This window comes from Dipodomys spectabilis, unplaced genomic scaffold, assembly GCF_019054845.1.
Source record: "Dipodomys spectabilis isolate Male_0828 unplaced genomic scaffold, ASM1905484v1 ptg000231l, whole genome shotgun sequence".
NCBI lineage: Eukaryota > Metazoa > Chordata > Mammalia > Rodentia > Heteromyidae > Dipodomys > Dipodomys spectabilis.
The window spans coordinates 7410883-7437584 of NW_024870908.1; the positions used below are offsets into that span (position 1 = coordinate 7410883).

Sequence of the window (26702 nt, forward strand, 5' to 3'; positions counted from 1 at the left end):
CTGGGGTTTGAGCTCAGAGCCTCACATTTGTTAGACAGACACTCTATGACCCAAACCATGCCCTGGTTACAGGGCATGTCCAGGGCCTTCTTGCTGTCCAGGGCCTTCTATCCAGCCAAGTTTTGTTTTGTTACTGAAATGAAATCCCACTAAGGGTTTGCCCGGGCTGGCCTGAAGCGTCAGCCTCGCCCCTCCGCCTGTCAAGTAGTGAGATGACCGGGATTTGCACCCCCTTACTCGATGCACTGTTGAATAGAAAACACAAAGAGCCGGGCGCTGGTGGCTCACGCCTGTCATCCTAGCTACTCAGGAGGCTGAGATCTGAGGATCGATGTTCAAAGCCAGCCCAGGCAGGAAAGACTGTGAGACGCCTATCTCCCATAAACCACTAGGAAACCGGAAGTGGCGCTGTGGCTCCAGTGGTAGAGCACTCGCCTTGAGCTGAAGAGCTGAGGGACAGCGCCCAAGCCCAGAGTTCAAGCCCCACAACCAACCAAAAAAAAAGAAGAAACTACAAAAAGATCCATTCCAGGTCCTACCTTAGGGTGACTTAAATACTTTCTAAAAGTTTTAATAGCATACAGGTGGCTTTTTTTAAGAGTACAGTGAAAGAAAACAGAAGGAACCAAGAAAGGCTTCCCTGGGCGTGTGGGGCTCGGGCTGTTTGTCAGGGACCCCGGGAGGCCAAGCCAGGCCCCAACCGCAGATCTGGTGCCTGTCCACCCAGGCTTCCCAGGATGCCACCTGATTCACCAACCAGGGGCTTTCTCCTCAGTCCCTGTGCGCTCCGGCCTTCTGGCCGGGTGGAGCTGGCGCAGGGCTCAGTCAGCAGGGTCGTCTCGGAGGACAGTGAGGAAGCGCGCTCCGCCCTCACAGAGCAGGCTGTGCGCGGCCCGGCACAGGGCCAGCCAGGCGGGCCCCCTGGGCTCCTGGGCGCCTATGAGGGGCAGGAGCTCAGCCATCAGGACCTGGAAGGCAGTGCAGGGTCAGGGTCACAGGGGGTCCCACTCCAGAGGGCCAGTCGGGGGCTCCCACAGCCTCTGTGCGCCAGCCCTCCCCTCCAAGGTTCTCCATAACCCATGTGTTCAAGTCCCTGGGGCCCTTCCCGGCTCACACACAGGCCTAAAGGTTCACGTCTTCTCATTTTTTTTTCTTTTTGTCGGTAGGGCTTGAACTAGGGGCTTAGGTGCTGTCCCTGAGTGCTTCAGCTCAAGGTGAGTGCTCTACCACCTGAGCCACAGCACCACTTCCAGTTTTCTGGTGGTTCACTGGAGATAAGAGTCTCACGGACTTTCCTCCCCTTGCTGGCTTTGAACCGCCACCCTCAGATCTCAGCCTCCTGATAGCTAGGATGACAGGCGTGAGCCGCCGGCGCCCGGCAGATCTTTCCCATTCCCACCAGCAGCACAGTCATGCCCCAACCGAGTCCCCCCCTCTGAGGGGCCGGAGCTGGTCCTCAGAGTGCATGAGCCCCACAGAGGCCAGATGCACACTTGCTCCCCCTTCTGGGAAGGCACCTTTTCCAGGTGGATCTGCTGCTCCAACATGGCCACCTGCAGTTTCAGGGCTGCCAGCGTCTGCAGCTCCTCGGTGCTGGTGTAGAGAAGGAGCGGAGGGCTCTGGGAAGGGTCTGCTTCCCCTCTCCAGGGCAGCGGAGTCTGTGGAGGCTTCCCCAGCTGCGGTCCTGGGGTCTGCTCCGTGGCCGCTGTGAGGACGGGAGGACATGGTGTCATGGGAGGCAGCCACACCCAAGGCCCAGCTTCTTTCTGGGTCAGTGCTGGGCCTATTTGCCTTGCTGAGGGGCGAAAGGCTGGGCTGTTGGAGCGGTCAGGTAGGCAGCGTGGGGGTGTGCGGGCTTGGTTTGGCAGTTTGACTCTTATGGGACTTCTCTTTGCCTCCTGAGTGTCTTTTGGGTGCTTATGTGTGTCTCTCTTGCGACAGACTGACCTAAACTTTTAAAATTTCAAACAATTAAAGGGTAATAAAAAGCTTTGTTGTCCATGACACATCTCCTAGTGTCTCTGATTTTTTTTGGGGGGGGGGGTGCAGTCATGGGACCTGAACTCTGGGCCCCGGTGCTGTCCCTCAGTTCTTCAGCTCAAGGATAGAGGTCTACCACTTAAGCCACTTCCGGCTTTTTCTGCTTTAGGTGGTGCTGAGGAATCGAACCCAGGGCCTCATGCATGCAAGGCAAACGCTCTACCACTGAGCCACCTTCCCAGCCCCTGGAGTCTCTGATTTTCATGCTGCTTAGTGAGGTGAGTGCACTTGGGAGGAGTGGTAGGAGGAGGAGTAGTGGCGGGAGGAGCCGTGCAGGGTGAGGGCCGGACCTCACCTGCGCACAGATCCTTCAGCCTGTGGAGACACTGCCCGGCCATGGCCTGCAGCCCTTCCAGGGTGAGGAGGCAGCGGTACTCCTGCATCCAGTCAGCGGGGGCTGTGCAGATCAGGGAGAACAGGCTGGGTCAGTGGTCATCCTCGACCCCTCCCCTGTCCACCTCACCCTCTGCTCTCCTCCAGCCCCACTTGGCCCCACTGACCTACTGAGAGCTCCTCCTGCATGCGCAGCCTCAGCATTGCGCAGGCCTCCTGCAGGCGCTGGGCCTCGGCCTCCACCTCCACAGCACTGGGTCTGGGGCTGAGCGAGCCTGACTGTGCACACATCAGAGAAAGTGCTCTGTGGCCAGACTGCAGCTTCCCACTGAGGAGGGGCTGGGAAGAAGCCGTGGCCGCCCCAACCTGGCCCTTCCGTAAGACTGTCAGACCAAGAGCCGGAAGCCCCCCAATGCCCACAGGCCCAGCAAGGACTTGGCCACCTGCATGTTCCGGAGGAAGTGGATTTTGGCTGCGCGGGTGGCATCTGTGGAGTCGCCGGTCTGTGTGGAGTTGAGCTGGGCCCACAGGCTGGGGTGTGTACAAGGAAATCCCAGGAACCAGAGAGGGACACGGTTATTCTAGCCAACTAGGCTAGGGCCTGTGGCAGGCTGGGTACCTGACTCTGCCCAGTGACATCAGGGCACTCTACAACACCTCTGTGAAGCTGGTCTATTCCCGTCACCTCTAGACACACCAGGGTTTGGAGGTGCCAAGGATCACGCTCAGGTCTCATACTTTATCTTACAAGTGCGTGAGCCGGAGGCATCAGGGCCTGCTGCACCTGTGCCTGCTGCAGTGCTAACTAGGCAGACCCTGAATTTAGACAGTGACCTCCCCCCACTCCTTGCCAGAAAATACAAGGACCTGCTGGAAGGCCTCATCTGAGTCCCCAAGCTGGTGATGGTCTCCCAGTCTCTGCCCGTACCCAGCCTTACCGAGAGTTCTGAGCAGCCGCCTTCCTGAAGGCCCCAGGCAGCCGCAGCTGGGTCCTGTCAGAGAAGCCCGTGTTCAATCCCCACACCCCCCCCATCACCCCTCACCCCAGGGCCCACTGAAAAAACGGGAGCTGGGAGAAGGACGCGGCCAACGAGGTCACACCTAGCACCGTCCAGCCAGCTGCTCCCCTCTGCCTGCCACAGAACACTGGCCTTGTGACCCTCCAGGGATCCCATTTCCAGCTCGATGCCCTGCCCTCGTGGCACCCCAGATCCTAGATCCTGATGCTGCAAGGTCTGCACAGAGAGATGGAGACAGCAGGGAACCTACCCCTTCCGCTCCAGGGTGAAGGCTTCTGTAGCCACAGGAGCGGCACATGGGGCCAACGGTTGGTCTTGGAGTCTTGGTCCACATGTGGTAGCTTGGGGTTCTATCCCCCCATACTTCCTATCGCCCACCGACAGAAGCTTGGGCCCAGTGGGCTCCTTGGCCTGCGTGGTGGTCTGGCGGAGGCCCTTGGTGGGCTTTGTCACCGGTACACGGTTGCCGGCCGGGCCTGAGGCAGCAGCCTTGGATCCGGATTTCTCACTGGGGTGTCTGTCTCTTCCTCCTGCCTTAGGGATGCCTTTGCGCACCCGGGCAGCCTTCTCCAGGGCCTGTGTCAGAAGCTCTAACTCCTTGAGCTCTTGGGGGCTTGGTGTGGGTGCTGTGAAAGGCAACCATCATGGGAGGGGGGCTTCTTCCCTGCGCCCAGGATGAGGCCCTCATCACTGCCTGCCACACCGTCCGGAGGCGGCACCCGGGGGAACGGCTGCCGCAGGTTTACCTGGACACGGGTCAGCTTCTTTACTCTCGGGTACTGGGGGTGGATCCGGGGCTGAGGTCCCGGCTGGGTCCCTGTCAAGACAGTGCAGCCATGGCCGGGCCTCCGCCCCGCAGCGGCCTCGCTCCCGGCCCGCCGGGCAGGGCGGGTGGCAGCGGAGGCGGGCGGCCGGGTCCGGTGCCCGGCGCCTGGGGCTCGGGCGGGCGGGGTGTGGGGGGGCGGTGGGAGGTTGTGGGTTCGCGTACCAGGCCCGCAGCAGCCGCCGGGAGACGCGCAGGCTCTCCTCCAACTGCCGCTGTCGCTCTGAGCAGGCGTCCAGGGCGCTCTGAAGCTCGGCCAACAGCCTGGGGAGACGCACCGCGCTGCACCGCGCCGTCCCGGCGGCCCCGCGCCCGCCCGCCCCTCCCCTCCCCTGCCCCGGCCGCGCGGGACTCACCGGCGCGCGCTGGCAGCAGGCAGCATCGCCGCGGTTCAGGCTTCCCGGGCTGGCCGCCACCGCGAAGCCCCGCCCCTTCCGGAAGAAGGCCACACCCATCCTGTCGGGCCGCCCAATCGTGAGCCCCGAGCTGGCCACGCCCCTCCCCGGCTCCGCTGCCCGCCGGAAGCCGGCCGGCCCTGCCCTGCGGCCGCGGTTGGCCGCGGCGAGGGCGTCGGCGCCAGCCCGCCTTCCCCTGGCGGAGCGCTTTGGACGGTGTCTTGTCCGACCGCCTCAGGCAGGGAGAGACGTGGTGCCAGACACAGGGCCGAGCGCACGGACGGGAGAATGGCGCCCGGGGCGCAGCGGCCTTCAGCCGGGCGACGTCCCGGAGGGGTCGCGGGCGGGCGCTGCGCTGCGGAGGCCTGCCGGCCCGGGGGCGAGGGGGAGGCGCAGGAAGACGAGGCCTCGCTCCCCCGGGGCTGGAGCGCCTGCCCAGCGTGCGTGAAGCCCGGGTTCCACAGAAAAGGCCAGAAGTGGCGCTGTGGCTCAGGACCGCCCCAGGCTCTGAGTTCAAGCCCAGGACTGGCCAAGCTGAAGTAACAGATTAACTCCAGGAGGGTCGTAGGCATGAGGCCCGCCTCTGGTCCTCGGCTCCTCCAGCCCCGGAGTCCCGGCCCTACGGCTGGCCCCTCCCTCCCTCCGCCCAGACTCACCTGGGCTCCCACCTGCCTCACCTCCTACCCCCACCCCCCACTGCTGCCGGGACAGTGAAGGGCCCCTGGTGCTCCTCCTCTAATAAACCGTGTAGACCCTTTCTCCGGTGCCTGCCTGCCTCCGCGTGGCCCCCTGGGATGGTCAGGATGGATCCTTTCAAGGGTAACCCAGGGTACTCAAGAGAAAGGAACGGGATTCAGGAATTCCCATGACCACACTTGGGATGGACTGTGGACATTCCGGCCTCCTGTGAAGCAGCAGAGGAGGAAGGCTTGGAACCAACACCTAGGAGAAAGGCAGGAAAACCCCACAGCACAGACAGAGGCACTGAAGTGACAATGAAGACTTGGGGAGAAGCAGGTGATCCCTACTTGCTCCCAGGCGCAGGTTCTTCCTACAGGTGTAGACTAGGAGAAGGCATCTATCCAGAGGTGAGATTTTGGTCAACAGAGACCATGAGCAAAGGGGGAGGCTGTTAAGGGATGGTCTCACTCATGCGCTACTATCCTCATCACATTTAATCCTCACAACACCCCTGTGAGGTAGGTATTATTGCCCCATCTTTCAGACGAAGAAACTGAGGTTCACACATGCCCAGGGGCACATAATTAACAGCACAGGTCTACAATTCCAACACCTGGGTTCTTAGCCCATCCATGCCTCAGCCAGGATGCTAAGAACTCTTACAGTAGCAGAAAGACAGCATAGGGACATCAAGATAGATACACACACACACACAGAGCAAAATGAACACTGAGTCTATCCCTCCATTTCTGTACTTCTGGTTCAAGAGCATTTGTGGACACTCCTGGCTAAGTGATTCTTAATATTGAAGAGAGAAAAAAAAATCTAGGCACTGACAGCTCACTTAGCTATTCAGGAGGATGAGATCTGAGGGTCCAGGTTGGGAGACAGCCAAGTAACCAGCAAAATAGGTGGGAAGTGGGGACACAGCTCAAGTGAAGATCATTAGCCATGAGCAAAAAAGCAGAGTAAGACAATCTCAGAGTTCGAATTCTAGTACCTGCATACACACACCCAAATAGGAAAGCAACCAGTATACCACAGGGCTGGTATGGCAGTGGTCAGCCTGTGGCAGCCTCCTTAGCCAGGCTTCCCGCATACTGAGCATACCTGGTGCTTTACCACTGAGCTAAGGCCGATCACTTCTGAAATGAGTTAGACCGAGGAGTAGGATCTGCCCTCTTCTGATGGAAAAGAGGCGACTCCAGTGATCAGACTTCTCTGCTCTTCATCTTGGTCACCTCAGTTTTGACCGACTTTTTCCTGGTCATCCCTCTGGGAAAATTGTTTGCACACTGTGCCAGGATAGAACCAACTGTCTGACATGATTTCTTTTTCAGCTGTGCATAAATAATGCCGGAAGTCTATTCTCTTTATTCAATACCCTCTGTTTCAAATGTTACTTTTGTTTTCATCTTGAAAGGAGGAAGAAATCCAGATGAGAAAGAGTGGCCCAGAAATTCAGTGCAGAGATGTTCACATGGATATCATGGGGACAGACAACCCGTTCTGGAATGAAACAGATTTCTAAGATGAGACAAACATACCAGAGGGAGGGAGCCTGTGGCCCCAGTTCTGGGTCACCACACCTGCAGCCTGTAGGGAAGGGAATGCTGCATGCAGTGGGAGGGCAGCGAGGGGACAGAGGTGTGCGGAGAGCAGCTTGCTGGTGCCCGCAAGCAGGCAGTTTTCTAGCAGAGGCTCGAGCTGTGCCAGCACACTCTGGCTACAGACTCAGAGTGTGCAAGCTGTTGGTTCCTGGCATGGGGTTGAGGAAGGGCTGGAAAGACTACAACACACACAAGCTGAAGTTTCCAGAGACAGCAGGACACAAGAGGGTACAGAGACATGGGCTTCACGTGTTGTAGCATGTTGGCTTTGTGGCTAGACTCTCCAAGGAGAAGCAGCTAAGTTTTTCACGGAATCTGATGTTCCCATGGCTCAGATGAGGCTCCTTGGACAAAGAAACTTGGTGTCCAGGAGTTAGCACTTGGGAGTTTCGGGCGAAGGCCACGGAGCACCCACCTTCAATGCCCATTCCTCCTCCTCCAGGACATCAGCCCTTCCCTGTAAACATTCACACGGCACCCGCTGACACACGCTCACAGCTTCTGGAAGCCCAACATCCTGTCCTCATCACTGTGGACAGAGAGGTTTTGCCGCTTGACCTGTGGCTGGGGAGCCCTGCTCTCCGGGGGGCTGGGGGGCCGACACTGTAAACATGACTTCTTGGCCTGATGATGGCAAGGCTGTGTGCTGGGCTCGCTGCCTGGGGAGGGCGGTGAGGTAGATCCAGGAGCGACCCCCGCACTGCCGTCCACAGAGTTTGTGGGGCTCGTGCTGCTGATGGAGGAGTACCCTGAGGTTGTGATGTCTTTGCCCAGCTCCCTCCTGTTGCAGACAAGGGGCCTGGGCCCTGGGATTGGTCTGTGGGTGGCTGGCCCCTGGCGCCCCCCATCCTCTGGGTAGGCCTCATCGTCGCTGGATTCCTGGCAGCAATGCTCATCTGGGTTCAGGTAGACCACGGTGACATCGAGGATGCCGCTGGGAGCTGTCACTGTGGGGAACAGAGGGCGGCTGTACCACAGCTTGAGCATCAGGGGAACCCTCTGCTGGGTCACAGCCCAAGCAGCCCAGTAGTTCAGGCTAAATATCCCATCTATCTGGCTGAAGGCCCTCGTACAGCTCCCGGTGACACATGTCTCTCAAGGACAGAGAGTCACCCTCTGCCGAGGCCAGCAGGAGACAACACAATGGCCATGGAGTTTCCTGAATCCCTCATGGACACCAAGGTGAGTCACTGGACAAGCAAGAGAAACTTGCCACAGCCAGACCAGTCCTGGCCAGAACATGGAAGAAAATTCCCTTCCTGAAGCCCACCGCCGGGAGTAAGTGGTTCATATATCCTACACGGCACATCTCAGTGTTCTAGAAATCTCATCAGAAACCAGAGTCTCTGTCTTCCCTCTGCCCAAGTGATGTCCTTCAGCCAAAACAGAACCGGCTGGAGCTAGACATGGGTTTGGCCTAAATCTCCTCATGGTGTGGAAGAACCTCTCGCTCAGCTATTTTGGGGCTCTCCTCCCATGATTCCCCTGTGTCTGGATGCCCTTCTATGGGGAGGGTGTGGGGCTGGTTGGCCAGGCCCAGGTCTCCATGCAGGGTCCTCTGCTGCGCACAGCGCTGGAGGCCAGGAGGCACTGGGTCGGGCATCTTCTGAAGAGTCTCCCTCCGCCGCACCCAGGCCCAAACTCACCGTCGCCTTCCTTCTCGCCCTCACTTTCCTGGTCACCCTCGTAGCCGGAGCAGCAGTCCAAGCTCCAGTCCAGGAAGCTGCCCAGCAGGGTCTCCTCCTGGCTGGACAGCTCTGCGGTGGGGGTGGTCACGAAGCTGCCCCTGTCCTCCTGCACGCTGTTCTCCCGCTTCCTGTGAGGTGGAAGAGCCAGACAGCCCTCGTCTAGACAGCAGCGTCGGAAGCCAAACTTGGTCCTCTGCACCTGCCTTAAGCTATTGGCCCTGGCCCTGACAAGGGTCTCGAAAGGTCTGCTGGGTAGAAAACGCCATGGAGCGTTCTGGAGAGCAGGGGCGTGTCTAGAGGAAGAACAGCAGTGCCCTTGGCCTGTGTGAATCGTGGTGTGGCCGGCCGTGATCAGGGTACTAACCCCTCGGTCCCTCTGGAAACTGGCAGGAAGCGCATTCTACTCTCTAGAGTTCTGAGCCAGGCACTAGACCTGCCGTTCTGGTAAAGGGCTGCCCTCCCGGGATCAGGGCAAGAGGCTGAAGCGCTGGCCTGGCCCTGGGAGAAAACAGCCATACTCAGGACCCTTTCTGCTTCCTGATTTTAGGGAGTCGGGGCTGCCCCAGTATCTCTGTGTGAGTGTGTATGTGTGTGGGGGTGTCTCTCCTGGACACCTGATAGGGCTATGGGAGACTGGGGAGCAGATTTTACTGGAAGGCTGGGTGCGTGAGAAGAGCACATTTCCTAGAGCACAGACACATGTGTCTGTCGTGGCTTTCCTCGTGTTGACCCTGCCCCTGAGGAGTGGGGTGCTGCATGCAGCGAGGTGTCAGAGGCCCTCTGGAAGCCCAGACCCTCCATGTTCAGCCCAGTGAACGAACAAGCCAGTGCTAGGAGCTGGAGCTGCTTCCTCCAGGCTCCCCCAGAGTTCAGGGGTCTGCGGAGGCAATGAGAGCAGCAAAGTGGGGCCCACACACATGGGCTTTTGTGGGATTGATGGGAGCTCTTCAGATGGGTGAGGCAGGGAGAGGCTGTCCCCGGAGAGCAAGCCAGGGTAAATGGGATTACACACAGGGAATGAGAGGAAAGGAAGTGAGGAGGGCAGTAATCTGGTTACAAGCCAAGTGCCATCATGGAACCGAGTGACGCAGGATGGCTCAGGATGGCTCATGGTGGCGTGGGCAGGGCCAGATCTACCACACTCAGAATAATCTTCCTCCAAGGAAGCAGGGGAGGCAGCGGCCCCTGAGGAAGGATTGAGGTGTGGAGGTTGCCAAACTCAGGAACAGCCCCAGGTTTTTGCGTAGGACCTGCTGTTTCTCCAACAAAAGCCTCAGATGGCTGTTGGATCAGCGAGGGAAGTGTGGACCCAATATGGCCGAAGGATCAAACAGGGAACCTGGGCTGGGGCGTGTGTAGCCAGCATCCCATGGACAGTCCTGGCCAGGGGAGGGGGGCAGGAGAGGGAGGACTGACCGTTTGGTTCTCCTTCCCGAAGGAGAGCTGAGGAAGGTGTGGATCTCCTCAGCACCGAGGAAAGTCAGGGGCTCCGGGGTCTCTCTCTTCACGCCCAACACAGCACACAACTGGCCATAGCTCAGCGCCTGAGGAGAGGCCAGGGGCGATAAGAGTGAGGGTGCCCCAGGCAGGAGCGAGGCCCAGGGCCACAGAGCCCGCCCCACGCCGTACCATCCCTACACGCAGGGTGGGGGAGGGGGGGAGGGGGAGGGGGGAGGGGGAGGGGGGAGAGGGGGAGGGGGGAGGGGGGGCACCTCATCCTGGCTGATTTCTTCGTAGCGTCTGTCCTCAAATCGCTGCTTCACAGCCGTCAGAGACACCTGCCGGTAGTCCTTAGGGACATCGTCGTGGAAGCTAGAAAGAGCCACAAGGCAGACACTGAGGACACTGAGGGTCTCCTCCCCAATTTTGTTTTTACTTTTCTTGGAAATGATGAGTTCCAGCACTCAGGGCCTGGCTGGCTAGGCGGGTGGCCACAGGGTCCTGGCCGACTAGGCAGGTGGCCACAGGGTCCTGGCCGACTAGGCAGGTGGTCACAGGGTCTCGTGTTTCTTGCTGGTCCAGCCTGAGACTGCATTCTTACCTCCCTGCCTCCCAGCATAGCTGGTATTAGTCTTTTTTTTTTGGTCCAGTTGTGGGGCCTGAACTCTGGGCCTGGGTCTGTCCCTCAGCTCTTCAGCTCAAGGCTAGCGCTCTACCACTTGAGCCACAGCGCCACTTCCGGCTTTTTTCTTTTTGCTTATGTGGTGCTGAGGAATCAAACCCAGGGCCTCAGGCATGCAAGGCAAGTGCTCTACCACTGAGCCACCTTCTCAGCCCCTGGTATTACAGTCTTGCACAACTACCCCTAGCTTGTTGGTTGAGCCTGGGGTCTTCACTAATGAGGGTAGCCTCAAACCAAAACATTCCCAATCTCTCTTCCCAGAAGGCTGGTGTGAGCCACCATACTTGTTCCCCACCCCAATTTTAGTCCAATTCCCTCAGTTTGATAGAACTACAAGCTTTCCAAACCAGCCCAGTGCTAGGTTCAGGTGACTCACACATGTAATCCTAGCTTCTCAGGAGACTGAGAACTGGAGGATCAGTTGGAAGCCAGCCCAGGAAAGAAGTCCATGAGAGTCTTTTTGGGTTTTTGAGGGGGGTTGTTGTGAAGCTTGAACTCATAGTCTGGGGTGCTGTCCTTGAGCTGTTTTGCTCAAGGCTAGTGCTCTACCACTTTGACCCACAGCTCCACTTCGTTTTTGAGTGATTAATTAGAGATAAGAATCTCAGGGGGACTTTTCTGCTTGGGCTGGCTTTGAACTTCAATTCACAGATGTTAGCCTCCTGAATAGCTAGGATTACAGGTAAGAGCCACTGGCACCTGGCTTCCATAAGATTTATATTTCCAAATATAATCTAGTAAGACACGACCTGGATGAATGCTCAACTAGAAACCAGGGCAACTGCACAGACACTAGCAAGGTGGTCAGAGCCAAGGTGCGATGTCCTGGAAGGGGCCAAGTACCCCAGGGAGAGGTTCTGTGGAGTAGCGGGAAGCTAGCATTTCCTGGCTCCTTAGGGTGAGGACTGAAGCAGCCTAGAGCTGGTTAGGAAGACCAGACTCTGAGGGAGGGAACCAAGAAGTGGGAGTCCATGAACAAAGTGGAGGAGGCAGTGACGGGGAGGCAGCTGCAGCGGGGGACCCCTTTGCCCGCACGTCACCCCATCCTCTGCTCACAGCCAGCAGACTCCCTGGCCCGCGCTGGCCCACCTGCTAGTGGTGTGCTTCCTCTGAACCCTGGCCCTGTCCACATGCCAGTCCCTCCCCCCATCTGCTCCGTCTCCACCTGACTTTCTGTGATGCTGTGGCCTGCCGTGCTCTACAAACTTCACGGGGAGCAGCAGCATGAGGTGAGGGAGGTGCCCGGAGAGAGAGGGAGCACAAGTGTGGAGGCCACAGCGGTGGGGTGTGGAGACCAGGCACAGAGTCAGCTCAGACGGGCACAGAGGCTCCAGGTGGGAAAAAGCCTCAGGGCAGGGAAGGTGGCTCAGTGGTAGCGCGCTTGCCTAGCATGCACTGCATGAAGCCCTGGGTTTGATTCCTCAGTGCCACATACACAGAAAAAGCCTAAAGTGGAGCTGTGGCTCAAGTGGTAGAGCAAAAGCAAAAGCAGCTCAGGGACAGTGCCCAGGCGCTGAATTCAAACCCTAGGGCTGGCAAAAAAATAAAATAATCAAATAAAATAATAGCCTGGAAGACTCCCTTGGCCGCCATGAAGCAGCAAAGCGCCCAGGGCACCTGAGACCCCTGCCTGGCCTTCCCCCAGCTTGGGCATTTCCTCAGAGACGTACCATTTTTTGTGAAGACTGAAGACGCAGGGAGTGAGGTCTTCCAAGGAGAAGCCAGTGAGGTCCCACAAGCGTGGGGTCCAGGGCTGTGCTGGGGAGGAAAGCAGGCCAGGGTTGTGAGGGCCGCCTGGTCCACACTCACAATACAACCTTGCCAGCTGTGTGTGACAGGCTTCTCGAGTTCTGTCTTGTGATCCCTTTAAAATGGCTTTGGAAAAAAAAAACCCTAAAGAACACACAACCCGACTGCCACAAATCCGAGAAATACTAAGCTAGAACCACCTTGGTATCTGTGGAATGAACTACCATGGTTCACACCACCGTCTTCCTCTCCAGCACAGATGGGAACTCACTCTCTGGCCCTCCACCGGCTGCCGTCTGAGCACCCCCCAGCACCAGGACCTGGGAGAGGGGCTCCTTACTCTGCCTGTGTATGGCTCTGGCGAGGACCAGCGCTGCGCAGGCCAGGTGGGCTGGGGCATACACGGAGAGGCTGGTGTGCAGCAGGGACAGTTCGCAGAGGAAGCTGCACAGGTGCTGCGTTCTGGGCGCCACAGGGATCAGTGTCAGCAGGACGTCTTTGTAATCCACCACGGTGGGGATCTAGAGAGAAGGGGGAGGTGAATGGAGAGCCTCCTCCATCCACTCCACGTGGAAGCATGGCCCAACAGTGGCACAGCCCGCTGATGCTCAGCGTGTTGCCCAAGCTCAGGCTTCAGGCCCTGGAGGGGGCACAGCAGCCGCTGGCTCTGGGGCTCTGGGTGTGGCACAGATTGCTGTCCTCTGGGCCCACTAAGGCCCTCCCAGGACAGGCAAGCTGGACACACTTCATCCACTTCCACGCCCCCCGCCCTCCTGAAACTTCAAGCACAGAAACAACTACAACGTGGATTTAAGAGGAAGAAAACCTTCACTTACTCGAATCTTCCCTTCCAGGGTGGACATGATTTCTCCCATCATCCTCACCAGGTCTTCGTACTTGTATGTGTTGTCTGTGAGCCACACGGCCTCTCGGATGGTCAGGATCTCTTTACTGATGAACCTGAAGTGTGGAAATGGGGTCTCAGCCCTGAGCCCACTTCCTGAGGCAGGCTAAGGAGGTGCAGGGCTCTGGGAGGCCTCGATGTAAGGAGGGCACATGGTGCTGGGCTTCATGACGCAAGCATGCTATACAGTGTAGCTGGCAAGGAGCGTGGCAGATGCTGAGAAGAGGCAGGGTGTGGTGACCCCTACGTATAATCTAGTTCCACAGGAAGTGGGGCTCAAGAGGATCAGGCGGGCGCTGGTGGCTCACACCTGTAATCCTAGCTACTCAGGAGGCTGAGATCTGAGGATCGCAGTTCAAAGCCAGCCCGGGCAGGAAAGACCGTGAGACTCTTATGCCCAATAAACCACCAGAAAACTGGAAGTGGCGCTGTAGCTCAAGTGGTAGAGCACTCGCCTTGAGCTGAAGAGCTGAGGGACAGCACCCAGGCCCAGAGTTCAAGCCCCACGACCAACAAAAAAAAAAAAAAAAAAAAGAGGATCAGGATTCACAGTGAGGCTAAACAAAGAAGTGTGCAATACCATCACGCCCATGGAAGCTGAAGGTGTCATCCCGGCTGTGCAGGAGGAGTCAGGCCGAGCCTTCTGACGCATAAACACAGATTCTACTTGAAAATTAACTACAGAAAAATGGACTGGGTGTGTGTGGCTCAAATGGTACAGAACCTGCCTAGCAAACACAATGTGTTCTCGTGCTCTCCCTCTCTCTGTCTCTGTCTCACACACACACACACACACACACACACACACACACACAGTACTAGAAAAAAAAGATTCAGGGCTGAAGAATATAAAACAGAATGCAGAGTCCAACCATCATCCTGTTCTCTTATGACCTCATACACCCTTATGGACAAGGATATTTTCCCCCTTTTTAGTGATACTGGAGTTTGAGTGAGAAAAGCATTGTGAGAATCGCCTTCCACATTGCTGTCCAAGATAAAACAAGGGTGATCGGGCCCTGGCTCAAGGGAGGCAGGTTTGGGTAAAATGCAGGGAAGTCGGGAAGCAGGCTGAGTTCCGTCATGTGGCAGGCTCAGAGGCGTGAGAGGTGAGATGTCTAACCCGGGAGGAGTGTGGGAACCTCTGAGGGCACACTTGGGAGCTCAGTCTCAGAGCTGTGTGTCTGTGAACACCGAGGACCTAGGAGGGAGTGGCCTTCCGTCACCTCTCTAAAGTCACCCTCGAAGCTGGGAAGATGGTCCAGCTATGCCAGCCCAGCAGCACAGCAGCCCAACAGCTGCTGCTCTGCCGAGGAGCAGCCCACTCCCGAGTGCTCTATGCTGGCTGGAGCCAGTTAAGACCGTCAAAATTAACTTCCCAAGCTGGTACCAGAGCATCATGCCTGTAATCCTATCTATTCAGGAGGCTGAGATTTGGAGGATTGCAGTTCAAAGCCTGCCCAAGCAGAAAAGTCCACAAAACTCTCCATCTTCAAACCTATTCAGCAAAACCAGGTGCCAGTGGCTCACACCTGTACTCTTAGTTACTCAGGAGGCTGAGATCTGAGGATTGTGGTCAAAGCCAGCCCAGGCTTATCTCCAATTACTTACAGAAGTGGTACTGTAGCTCAAGTTGTAGAGTGCTAGCCTTAAGCAAAAGGAACTTAGGGACAGCACCCAGGCCCAGAGTTCAGGGCCCAGGACTGGCCAAAAAAAAAAAATCAGCAAAAAGCAGGACTGGCAGTGTGGCTTAGATGGCAACAGGTGAGCAAGCAAGCCAAACAAACGTACGGTTGAGTTCAAAACCTAGTATTGCATGCGTGCGCGTGCGCACACACACACACAGAACAAAAATAAAACCTCACTTCCCTTAAGATTCTGCCAGCAGCCCAGGGACAGCTGACCATACTTGAGCCCAAGAAGAGCCAACACACGCAAGCACATGGGCCAAGGGGTTTCTCACCGGGTACAGATGACCATGCAGGCAATGCCCAGCAGCTGCAGCTTGAACCGGGGCACCAGCCTCCTCCGCAGGTACCGGTCCACACACTCCACCGTCAAGTGCAGGCACAGGCTGGAGAAGTCTTTCATTGTGGCCACTTCCACCAGCCAATCTATCAGAATGTACCTGTGGAGAAGACGTCACCCCTGAGAACAAGGACAGGCTTCTGCTTCTCCAAGGACCACACTCTCAGCGCGCATTTGTGGACTCACAAATGGCTAGAGACACCCTGCCCCAGGAGCCCCCGGAGGTTGTTCCTGGGAGGATGAGCAGAAGGAAAAACATAGGGCACAGATCTTTGAGGTTTAAATTGGCCAGGACTAAATAGACTAGAAAGTTCTCCTGAACAGGTAGACTTAATAAGCTTAGTAATTTGACTTCTAAAATACACCCCTGAAATGTATACATTAAATATGCCAGGCATGGTGGTAGCCTCAGCAATCAGGAGGCTGAGGCAGGAAGATCATCAATTTAAGGCCCACTTGGATGACACAGCAAGACTTTCTCAAAAAACCAACACAACAAAGAACAAAGGCCAGATGTATAATATATATTATAGCATATAATATATATTACAGCCAGGCGCTGGTGGCTCAAGCCTATGATCCTAGCTACTCAGGAGGCTGAGATCTGAGGATCGCGATTCAAACCAGCCTGGGCAGGAAAGTCTGTGAAACTCTTATCTCTAATAAAGCATTCGAAAACCAGAAGTGGCGCTGTGGCTCAAGCCATAGAGTGCTCGCCTTGAGCTGAAGAGCACAGGGACAGTGCCCAGGACAGAGTTCAAGCCCTATGACGACAAAAATAAATAAATAAATAAATAAATAAGTACATATATATATTACACACATATATGATATATACTATATAGTATAATATAGTAATATATAATATAAAATAGCAAGACTACTCAAAAAAGCAAAACAGTGTAAGAGTCAGACATTCCTCCACAGAGAAGGAAAGAAGAGCTGGGGTTGAGGGAGGTGGGGTAGGGTGGGGTGAGATGCTGGATACCAACCACAGGCCCAGGATTATGAAAGCACTCCAGCTTGAGGCTGCCAACATGAGGGCAAAAGGGTGCTGGATTCCTGGGCCGTGTGTATGTGATCTTGTGAGTGTGTGTGTGTAAGATTGAGCTTTTCTTGGGAAGAAACTGCCATTTTTGAAACAAATAAATAAATATATATATTTTTAGTGTTTTCGTTGGTAGAAGGCTTGAACTCAGGACCTGGTTGCTGTCACTGAGCTTGTACAGATAAGCCATAAAGAAAATTGGTGTTGCTTATCATTCACTGGCCTATGGTTTCCTCTCTAGCATTCCATCCTTAGCCTGTCAGAAAAAAAGGCTCTATTGCAACTGTAAAAATGGAGGACTCAAGTCCTATCTATCACTTTAGAAAGATGTTCACACAGGTTGCATGTTCTATGGTTTTGTTTTGTTTTTAAAAAAAGGAACTGGGAAGAATGGAGCAGGGTATTTTCTTCTTCATAGTTTTGCTTAGACAAAACTTTTGTTGTTTATCTTGTCATGGGGCACTGTCCCTGGGTTCTTTTGCTCAAGGCTAGTGCTCTACCACTTTGTGCCACAGCTCTATTTCCTGTTTTTGAGTGGTTAATTGGAAATAAGAGTTTCATAGGAATTTTTCTGCCTGGTCTGGCTTTGAACTGCAATCCTCAGATCTCAGCCTCCTTAGTAGCTAGGATCGCAGGTGTGAGCCACAATGCCCGCTAGTTTATTTTTAAGGAAAACTCCCCCCCCCCCCCCCCACACACACACAATGCAAGGACCCTAGAGGGCTGGCCCACTGCTCTTTGGTAGCCTTCTGCCCTGGAATCAAACACCCATGCTCTGAGATGTCTCACCTCATTGTGTCATTGAGCCCCTCCTGCACAGAGAAGATCTGCTGCTTACTGACAGCCTGGGAGGACTGGAACAGCTGCCAGACGACCTCTCTGCAGGCTTTCCCTTCCAGTCCGAGCTGGTTTCCATTTGCACAGGCTTTGGCTAGGGCCAGCTGAAAGACAAGGTCAACATGAAATCGAGCAAAGCTCGAGTGAAGGTAGAAAACAAAAGTATGAGCATTTCCTGCTCCCTAAGCCTTCTCAACTTTTCAGACCAGTCAAATTCTTTTGAGTTGCTGTTTTTTGAAATAATACAGCACAAGACACTATTTTTAGAAGATGAAGCATCAGTTGCTTTGGTACAAATCCTCAGCCAGTCTCCTATCTATGTTTCAAAACCTGCCTGTTTCTGTTCACCCCGAGATGTGAAAGTTAGGTGCTTCTTTGGGTGGGGTTCAGGGGTTGGAGCTACACTGCAAAGTGAGAAGAGCTGCCTGGATGTCTTGCAAGATCTAGGTTTGAGATCACAAGCAAAGTGGGGACCCCTCTATCCTTTGGTTTCCTCTTTCATGAATCTGTGCATTAACAGTCCATGGATTAGCAGGCGAGGACAGACTGATAAGTATCTGGATTTGGCACGGGGATCCACCGTGGATTTCAGATGGTTCCCAGAAACCATTTCCTTCTGAATTTTCTCAAGCATGGCCTGAGGACTGTCCCTGAGCTTCTTTTGCTCAAGGCTAGCACTCTACCACTTGAACCACAGCCCCACTTCCAGTTTTTTCTGTTTATGTCGTACTGAGGAATCAAACCCAGGGCTTCATGCATGCTAGGCAAGCACTCTACCACTGAGCCACCTTCCCAGCCCTCCCAAGCACTTTTGACATAGCATTACACATACATTTGTGACTGAGGTTTACATACATTTTAGCTTTCTTTTGTCTACCTAATAGTAATATAAGGTTTTCCATGTGATTAAACACATATAGACAACTATTTTCTGTATAACATTCAATGCCACATCTACTTCTTGAGCCATCCCTTCAGTCCAACTTTTTTTTTTTTAATCTCCAGTTAATTGGAAATAAGAGTCTCTTGGCTTTTTCTGCCAGGGCTGGATTTGAATGGTGACTGTCAGATCTCAGCCTCCTGAATAGCTAGGATTACAGGTGTGTGCACCTGGCTTGCTGCATCTGTGGTTTGCCATGGATTTCAATACTCCCACCTATGTCTCCCCCACAGCTGAGATGACAGGGGCGTGCCACCTCAACAGGCTGTTAAGATGGGAGTCTTGTTAACTTTTTGCCTGGGCTGACCTCAAACAGCAATCTCTAAGACAGAAGGAGAAAGCCAGCTCCCCATGTTACCTGGGCTTCCCAGTAGCCTTTTGTAGCGAAGTCCCTGAGTTTCCGGAAGCTGTGGAGGCATCGTCCAGGATCTGACACCTGTCAGCGGGAGAAAGATACCTCAATTTTTATGTGACCCATCAAGCTCTACAGTGTCCCTGCTCCTACCACCAGAAAGGCTCTTCTCAAACAATGGTGGTTGTTTTGGAAAGTAGCCCACCATTCAGCTATGCCTGACAGCTGACAGATCAGGAGTTGTGAGGACCCACGCTTTTGCCAATAGAACTCAGCCAAGAGCCCCTTTCCCAGACCAGATTCCACTCACATCCGTCCTTCTGTCACTTTCCCAGAGGAGGTATGAACTGGCCAGACAACCCTCGTGAGCAGACTCTTCAAACAACTGGCGGGCCTGCTTCTTCTTCTCTTCATCCTAGATAGAGGCCAAGCACAATTGGTTCTTTCCTTACCCTCTGCTAGTTACTATGTCATCCCAACAACCCTCCATCCTCTTAAATAATCCTATTTGTGAATTAACTGAGTCAGAGCAGAAATGACTTCTCTAGAGACATTTCAACGTGCTGAACAGCCAACGAGAAGCCTGGCCTCAGAGCTCTGGCCTCAGCCTCGGGGCTCTGCTTTCCTCCTGGAGCTCAGCTCTCACAACCCAAGGCCTGTGCTTCACACGAGGTGCCAAAGCTAATGCCTCCAACAGCCTGGGCGTGGTGTGGGGGCTCTCTTCATTGCTGTAGTGGCCTTCAGCATCCCTCTCTGTAGCTTCCCTTTCCTGAAGCTATTACAAAGGCGCTCACTGATCACAAAGCGCATTAAAGCTTCAAGACCAGAAAAGCACAGATATCTGTAAGACTCACCAATGGCCAAGCCAATAACAGACAAACAGGCTAGCACCACTGGCTCAGTTCCGGATGCATCTGTGCTGCCCTGCCTCTTACCCATGCCATCCCATTTAATTCTCAAAGATACGCAGAATCCAGGTCAGGTAACAGGCTCAGGGCCCGCCCTGGAGGCAGAGAGAGTGAAGCCAGCAACCTGCCCTGACCCGGCTTCGGGTGCCTCTAAGGGCAAGAAGGCTTGTCTTTTATATTCACTTTGCACAGCCATTTCTGCTGTTTTTCAAGTACTTCCTGGAGTCTAGCCAGGGATTTGCAGCAATTCAACTCACCTCAAAAAGATTTAGCACTCTTCCCAAACAGTGAAGTATGGATGCTTTATGAGTCTTGAAAAAAGGAGAAAGAAGTGTGATTTTCAGTAGGAAGAACTGCCAGGTCCTGCCCGCCCTGCTGTGCAGCCCCTAACTTCACACCATGGACCACACCTCTATTTTATGCAGCCTGAATCCTTAAAGTTTCCAGCCGCAAACACTCCCACTAAGAGCTCGGCGATCACCCTCTGGCTCTAAGGCGATTTATTTCCTCCCTCCCTTCTTTTCTTCTCTTCCTACCCACACCTGTTTAGGTAGGGAAAGTGCTAGGGATAAAATGCAGTACTCTGAGCGTGCTAGCCAAATACTCTACCACTGAGCTACACTCCCAGCCCTGCATTTCCTATTTTGTACGTCCATTTCCTTTACGTCCCTGACTTTAAATAGCCCATGGGGGTCTGCCTTGGCTTTCTGTGACCCTCTAGCTGGTTTCAGGTGCTGCCCCTGTGCCCCTTTGCCAAGACTCACATTCTGTAACTGGCACTCTGCCTTAAGGCTCTCATGAACCACGGCCTTGCAGCAGCTTCCAGACACCGACCATGGCGGGCGGATGAAGAGCCAGATGAAGGGCTCGGCACCCACATTCAGTCGCTCTGCCAGACTGAAGAAGTGAGAGGCCTTCAGGCCATTCACTTCTGCACGGGCTTCATCAGACACGGAAACTGCAGGGCAGACAACAGAATAGAACCCAGGATGTCTCTGGTAAATGGGATAAACAAACTTCTCCATAATCATTTTGCAAGTCTAAACACTTAAGCTTCCTGGGCTGGACACCAGTGGCTCCTGCCTGTAATGGTAGCTACTTAGGAGGCTAAGATCCAGAGGTTTGCTGTTTGAAGCCAACCTGTACTTAAGGTGTGGCTCAGGAGATAGAACACCAGTTGAGCAAGGAAGCTGAGTTCCAATTCTAGTCCCGGCCAAAAAAACCCCAAAACAACCCCAAAACAAAAAGAAAAACCATAAGCCAGCTATAGTGGAAAGTTGCTGGTGTTTTAGGACAGAAGAGCCCTTCTAGACTAGCGTGCCTTCCTCTTCTTTGTCCAGCTTCAGGACTGGTTGGGTTGGCTCCTGCTAAGAGTCTTTTGGGAAGCCTGAATTCTTGCTACCAGGAGAAGATGAACCTCAAAGGCATGGTCCCCAACCTTCCTCATTCAGAAACTCCTGCCTGGTCCCCAATAATGAGTTGGGAGAAAGGTTCTTTTTTTTTTTTTTTTTTTTTGGGTCCGGTCGTGGGTCTGAACTCTGGGCCTGGGCGCTGTCCCTCAGCTCTTCAGCTCAAGGCTAGAGCTCTACCACTTGAGCCACAGCGCCACTTCCGGCTTTTTTCTTTTTGCGTATGTGGTGCTGAGGAATCGAACCCAGGGCCTCAGGCATGCAAGGCAAGCGCTCTACCACTGAGCCACCTTCCCAGCCCCGGAAAGGTTCTTTTGGGGATAAGAATGTTCTAAAATGCCAGGCATCGGTGGCTCATGCCTGTAAATCCTAGCTACTCAGGAGGCTGAGAGCTGAGGATCACGGTTTGAAGCCAGCTCTGGCAAGAAAGACTGTTAGAAAACTGGAAGTGGATGGGCTGGGAAGGTGGCTCGGTGGTAGAGTGCTTGCCTTGCATGCATGAGGCCCTGGGTTCGATTTCTCAGCACCACATAAGCAGAAAAAGCCAGAAGCGGCACTATGGCTCAAGTGGTAGAATGCTAGCCTTGAGCTGAAGAGCTGAGGGACAGCGCCCAGGCCCAGAGCTCAGGCCCCATGACTGGCAAAAAAAAAAAAGAAAAGAAAACTGGAAGTGGAGCTATAGCTCAAATAGTAGAGCATGAGCCTTGACAAAAGAAGCTCAGGTAAGCGCCCAGGCCCTGAGTTCAAGCCAGCGCTACCACCTGAGCCACAGCACCACTTCCTTGCCTCTTCTGTGTATGTGGTGCTGAGGACTCAAACCCACAGCTTCATGCGTGCTAGGCAAGTATGCTACCACTAAGCCCCATTCCTAGCCCCCCAGCCCCTCCCCCAAAGTTTTGAAACAGCGGCAACGGTTACAAAACTGAATGTTATGAAACCACAGTATTGCATACTGTTGACAGGAAAGTGGGGGGACTGCTCCCTCAGCTGGCCAAGGGCAGGGCCTGTTACTTAGCAAGATACCAGAACTTTTAGGAACAGGAAAACATTTCTATACCTAAGCTTTAGTAGTTTGGAAGCTGCGACAGCACAGATTGGGATTGCTCATCTTTGGGATGAGGAGCAGATTAAGTAGAAGCAGGCAGAAGAGAAGCCTACATGAGGATTTTTTTTTTTTTTTAATTTGGTCAGTTGTGGGGCTTGAACTCTGTGCTTGGGTGCTGTCCCTGCGCTCTTCAGCTCAAGGCTAGCTCTCTACCACTTGAGCCACAGCACCACTTCTGGTTTTCTGGTGGTTAACTGGAGATAAGAGTCTCACAGACTTTTCTGGACTTTCCTGCCCAGGCTGGCTTTGAACCATGATCCTCATATCTCAGCCTCCTGAGTAGCTAGGCTTACAGGCGTGAGCCACTGGCACCTGGCATACATGAGGATTTTTCAAGAAGTCTGGGGGAAAAGGTATATAAATGCTGGCTCTGACCCAGCCTTGCCACGGGGATCAATGGCTCTGACTAAGTCATTGTCACTCTAAGAGTCAGGCATGCTGACTCTGTCCAAGAGCTCCACAGAGGATGTCTTAAAAGTGAAGGCAGGGGGTCTGATTCGTCTTCTCAGTCCTTGTTCAGAGGCTCTGCTCAAAGTTATCCTGGCTGCCCCAAACTCAAGGGTTTGGAAAAGTAAGCGATAACTCTCAAAACCTAAATTGGAGTATCACCGGCCCTCACAGAAGGTCTCTGGATACAGGGCACTGAGAGAGGCAGATACAGCAAGAATGACTAAACTGCTAGTACTGGGGATGTCTCTGGAAAGAGCTAATTGTAAGGGGGTGGGGCGAGGACTCACGGCCTTCATTGTAGAGGTAGGCTATACCCAGCTTCACCGCAGCTTCAAAATTTCCCTTTTCAGCAGCCCTGGAACATTAAGAACATAACACGTCACATTACGTCACAGAGGCCATGTACTGCTGCCACTGAACTTAGCACAAACTACTTGTTTCTTTTATCCATTTTACCCTACAATATGTATAAACCTTAAAAAAGTGTTCAAAGGAAGAAGCCTGTCAGTCATAAGAGATCGCAATGTTATGGTTCCATTTACATAAAATGTCTAGAGTCGGCAAGAAAATACACTAGGGGTAGACTGTCTTCTAGGGTTACAGGGAAACAAGAGGAGTGACTGGGAACACCATTTAAGTTAGTGTGATGTTTGCACAACTCTGCATATATGAAGAGGAGTGAGCAGTATACTTTGAATGCACAAGCTGTATGGCGAGTGGAGTGTGTCAAGAACTATATGCGTTTTATCCAGGAGGAGACCAAGCATGGCCACAGCAGCACCACATTGTGTAATTGTGGCCATAAGTCTACCTGGGGTTTCTGGCAGCTCAAGTGCATAAAGACCTAGATAAACTTGGCAGGAAAATCCCCTTCAGAGTCATGCTTTTTTTCAGTTTGTTAAACAAGGAGGTTCAAGGCTGAGCCACTGGATTTTAAGGGTAGCTTCTGGAACCATTAGCAGTTTTGGAGGTGGGCCTAGTGGCTTGCACCAGGGCTCGTAATAGACTTCCCTTGGGGTTACAATCCTAGCAAGAGGGTGGAACCAACCAATGAATGAAAGGCAATAAAATTGAAATTACATGATTTTTTTTTTTTTTTTTTGTCTTTTCTTTTTTGGTACTGGGGATCGAACCCAGGACGTTGTACTTGCTAGGCAAGCGCTTTGCCACTGAGCTACATCCCAGCCCTGAAATTACATGATTTTGAATGAAGGAAAAGAAGGCTAAAGCAGGTGAATCATGTTTGGGTCACATGGGAATAAGTCACAAGCCAAAGGGGATCCACAGAAGCATGGCGGGCGTGGGAGGTGATGAGTGAGGAAGTGGTGTACCTCACTAGCTGAGGTCCACAGCCCTGCGTTACTCTCAAAGAATGAGGCAAGGTTCTGGGAGACAGCAACAGGAAAATAGATCCCTGGATCAGGCCATGAGACCCAGACTGAAATACCAAGAAGCTCAAAGGCAAGAGCAAATCAAGCCATCTATTCTCAGGGTGAAGATACCTTTCAAAGAGCTTCAGGTTCTTTGGAGAAGGCCACAGTTCCTGGAAATTGGCACAGGCCCACACGCTTGCATGGTTGTCTACCAGATACTTCAAGTGGGAATGTACCTGCAGAGCAATGAAAACCAGGTGTGGGTTACATAGGGATTGCCTTAAATCCCTGTTCTTAGAAACTCCTGAAGACAGGGCAGAAACAGATATAAAGCCTTCTGTCCCTTCTTTATACAAAGGTTTTTTTGTTTGTCTGTTTTGTCATGGGGCTTCAACTCAGGGACAGGGCTCTGTCCCTGAGCTTTTCACTCAAGGCTAGCAATCTAACACTCTGAGCTGCAATGCAACTTCTGGTTTTCTGGTGTTTAATTAAAGATAAGTCTCATGGACTTTCCTGCCTAGGATGGCTTTGAAGAATGATCCTCAGATCTCAGCCTCCTGAGTAGCTAGGATTACAGGTGTGAGCCATCAATGTCTGTGTGTGTGTGTGTGTGTGTGTGTGTGTGTGTGTGTGTGTGTGTGTGTGTGTGTGTGTGCGCGCGCGCACGCACCAGTCCTAGGGCTTGAACTCAGAGGCTGGACTGTTCTTGAGCTTCTTTTGTTCAAGGCTAGCACTCTACCAGTTGAGCCACTTTGACTTTTTGATGGTTAATTGGAGATAAGAGTCTCACAGGCTTTCTTGCCCAGGCGAGCTTTGAACTGTGATCCTCAGATCTCAGATTCCCTGAGTAGTTAGGATAACAGGCGTGAGCCACTGGTGCATGGCTCCAAAGTTTTGTTCTGACATAAGAGCACCAAGTCTTGACTGTATAATCAACAAAGCTAGGACTGAAATTGTTTTCATTTAATGACTTACAGCTCGGACAGCAAGGATGTCCTCAACAGAAAGCCATTTCAGGATGTGAAAGAGCACATCTTCCGGGAGATTCAAGATAGTTAGGTTTCGGGGTCTCCTTCTGATTCTTCGCTTAGTAGGGTAAGAGAAACATTTGGCACATCTACAGTGGATCACTTAAGGGAGAAAAAAGAAGTCTTGATGAAAGGAAAAGTTATATATGAATGAAGGCAATTTAAATCACTGTCTCTTTGCATCACAAAATGAACTACTCCCAAAGATTATAAAGGAATTGCATTATATGAACTACAGAAGAACTCATCATTTGTTAAATAGCTAGCAAATATTCACAGCAAACTTAAGGTATCATGCACCCTGACCACTGGAAACTTTCTGGCCAAGAGTCTACATTGCAACTAGGAATGGGAAACAGGCAGCGAACACTGAGGAATATTTGCCTTGAATCTCATGCTCAGGTCCCTTTGAACCACTAGGGTGTTTTTTCTTTTCTTTTTTTGCCAGTTCTGGGGCTTGAACTCAGGGCCTGGGTACTGTCTCTGAGCTTCTTTTTCTCAAAGCTAGCATGTTACCACTTGAGCCACAGCACCAGTTCTGGCATTTTCCGTGTATGTGGTACTGAGGAATTGAATCCAGGACTTTGTGCATGCTAGCCAAGCACTCTACTAAGCCACATTCCCAACCCTGGCATTTTTTTCACTTCTATTTGCACACGTGCAAATAGAACATACAATGAGGATCCATGGATTTAAAGAGTATAGGTTTGGAGCACAAATTGAGAGTCAATTCTGCAGGAAGTCATAAGGACTTGAGAGGCCAGACCATTCCCTCTGCAAATGTCAGAGCTGAGCAGGCCATGAACCTCCCTGTTGTCCTCTGTAAAATGGGGAGTTGACAGCTACTCAACAAGGTTGTCAAAATTCCAACCAACCCAACACAGTAGCTTCACACGGAGTGATTGCAATCACTAAAGGCCGGACATGTCAGCTGCTGCCCAGTCAAGCTCCTCAGATGACTCTTCCATCTCCCCACACTGGATCCTTTCAACTCAGCTTTACCCCTTCTTTTACAGGAAAATGCCCTGGTCACGATTCAAGATCCTGCCTCCCAGTCTACCGGCTCGCCAGTCTTTCCAATCCATTCTTCCCAGATAGCTGCTCCTTTCTGTATATAGGTGATTCCCTCTGCGGGAGTAATAGCCGTGGCTCACACCCTCCTCTTGACCTGGGTTTTCCTGTCAGAAACTCAATGCGCTGCCAAGTTAAAAAAAGATGTATTCCCAGGACCAAGATCCCAAAGATCATACCGTATTATCAAAAAAAGCTTCTGCATCCACCCATTTCAGAACAAATGCCTGAAAAGATTCAGTAACCACTGTTAACACCCGAAGTCCCACCCCAAAGCCCCGTAGGTGGGACGCGTCCCCGGCAGTCCTCGGCTCCGCGCGCGCGGGGGAGCGGCCGGGACGCGAGGCGGGCTCGGTGGCAGGGATCGCCAGACCCCAGCCTCTCGGTCCACGGGCACGGGACTCCAGACTTCGGAGGAGTTCCGTAGTTTGGCACATCAGAAAACTTAAAAGCCGGCCGCGAGGACTCAGGCGGGGAACACCGCGGCGGGCGGGCGCGGGCGCCCGGAGGGCATTTAAATCTCGCAACCGGGGACCCGGGCGGGCTCCGGGCTGGGAGCGCCGCGCCGGGCTCGGACTGTGGAATCCACGCTCCTGCTCACAGGGCCCAGGCCCGCCACCCGCGGGGCCCGCTCCGCGCCCGCAAATACTCACCGCCGCCACTCCCCATCGCCGCGCTCACTCTGCAGCCCCCGGAGCCCGCCCGCGAGCGCCCCGGCGCCGGCTCCGCTGCCTCCGCCGCGCGCAGGCGCAGCCCCGCCCCCGCCCTATTTTCAAACGCGCCCGGCTC

The 26702-nt window shown here is 53.6% G+C and overlaps 2 protein-coding genes across 3 annotated transcripts; both read right to left on the reverse strand.

Moving 5' to 3' along the window:
- Positions 1-567: 567 nt before the first annotated feature.
- Tedc2 (tubulin epsilon and delta complex 2) lies at positions 568-4642 on the reverse strand. 2 transcript variants are annotated; one of them, XM_042698399.1, is made up of 10 exons: positions 4572-4642; positions 4381-4479; positions 4139-4209; positions 3643-4018; positions 3312-3365; positions 2817-2904; positions 2541-2652; positions 2336-2437; positions 1518-1705; positions 568-968 (listed from the first exon to the last, which is right to left on the reverse strand). In XM_042698399.1, exons 1-10 carry the CDS (start codon positions 4595-4597, stop codon positions 822-824), a joined length of 1263 nt encoding a protein of 420 aa, XP_042554333.1. In that variant the 5' UTR covers positions 4598-4642; the 3' UTR covers positions 568-821. The 2 variants fall into 2 exon arrangements, with proteins under 2 accessions (XP_042554333.1, XP_042554332.1); XM_042698398.1 differs by having other exon boundaries at positions 2541-2712.
- A 1125-nt stretch (positions 4643-5767) lies between these two features.
- On the reverse strand, positions 5768-26637 carry Ccnf (cyclin F). Its single transcript, XM_042698397.1, has 17 exons — positions 26567-26637; positions 24790-24944; positions 23944-24050; positions 22729-22796; positions 20242-20435; positions 19735-19788; positions 18880-18984; positions 18576-18653; positions 17230-17381; positions 15328-15492; positions 13297-13420; positions 12801-12981; positions 12382-12469; positions 10302-10401; positions 10006-10133; positions 8548-8717; positions 5768-7848 (listed from the first exon to the last, which is right to left on the reverse strand). Exons 1-17 carry the CDS (start codon positions 26580-26582, stop codon positions 7394-7396), a joined length of 2340 nt encoding a protein of 779 aa, XP_042554331.1. The 5' UTR covers positions 26583-26637; the 3' UTR covers positions 5768-7393.
- Between the last annotated feature and the right edge of the window lie 65 nt (positions 26638-26702).

Excerpts from the sequence above, each read along its gene's own strand:
- Tedc2 (XM_042698398.1), bottom strand. The coding sequence starts at position 4,597 with ATGCTGCCTGCTGCCAGCGCGCGCCG. Across the intron at positions 2,905-3,311 it reads GCGGCTGCTCAGAACTCTCG|CCTGTGGGCCCAGCTCAACT; the intron begins GTAAGGCTGGGT and ends TACACACCCCAG. Across the intron at positions 2,713-2,816 it reads ACTTCCTCCGGAACATGCAG|CCCCTCCTCAGTGGGAAGCT; the intron begins GTGGCCAAGTCC and ends GCTTCTTCCCAG.
- Ccnf (XM_042698397.1), bottom strand. Across the intron at positions 24,051-24,789 it reads ACATCCTTGCTGTCCGAGCT|GTACATTCCCACTTGAAGTA; the intron begins GTAAGTCATTAA and ends ATTGCTCTGCAG. Across the intron at positions 19,789-20,241 it reads CAGAGTGCCAGTTACAGAAT|ACTCATAAAGCATCCATACT; the intron begins GTGAGTCTTGGC and ends CCTTTTTTCAAG.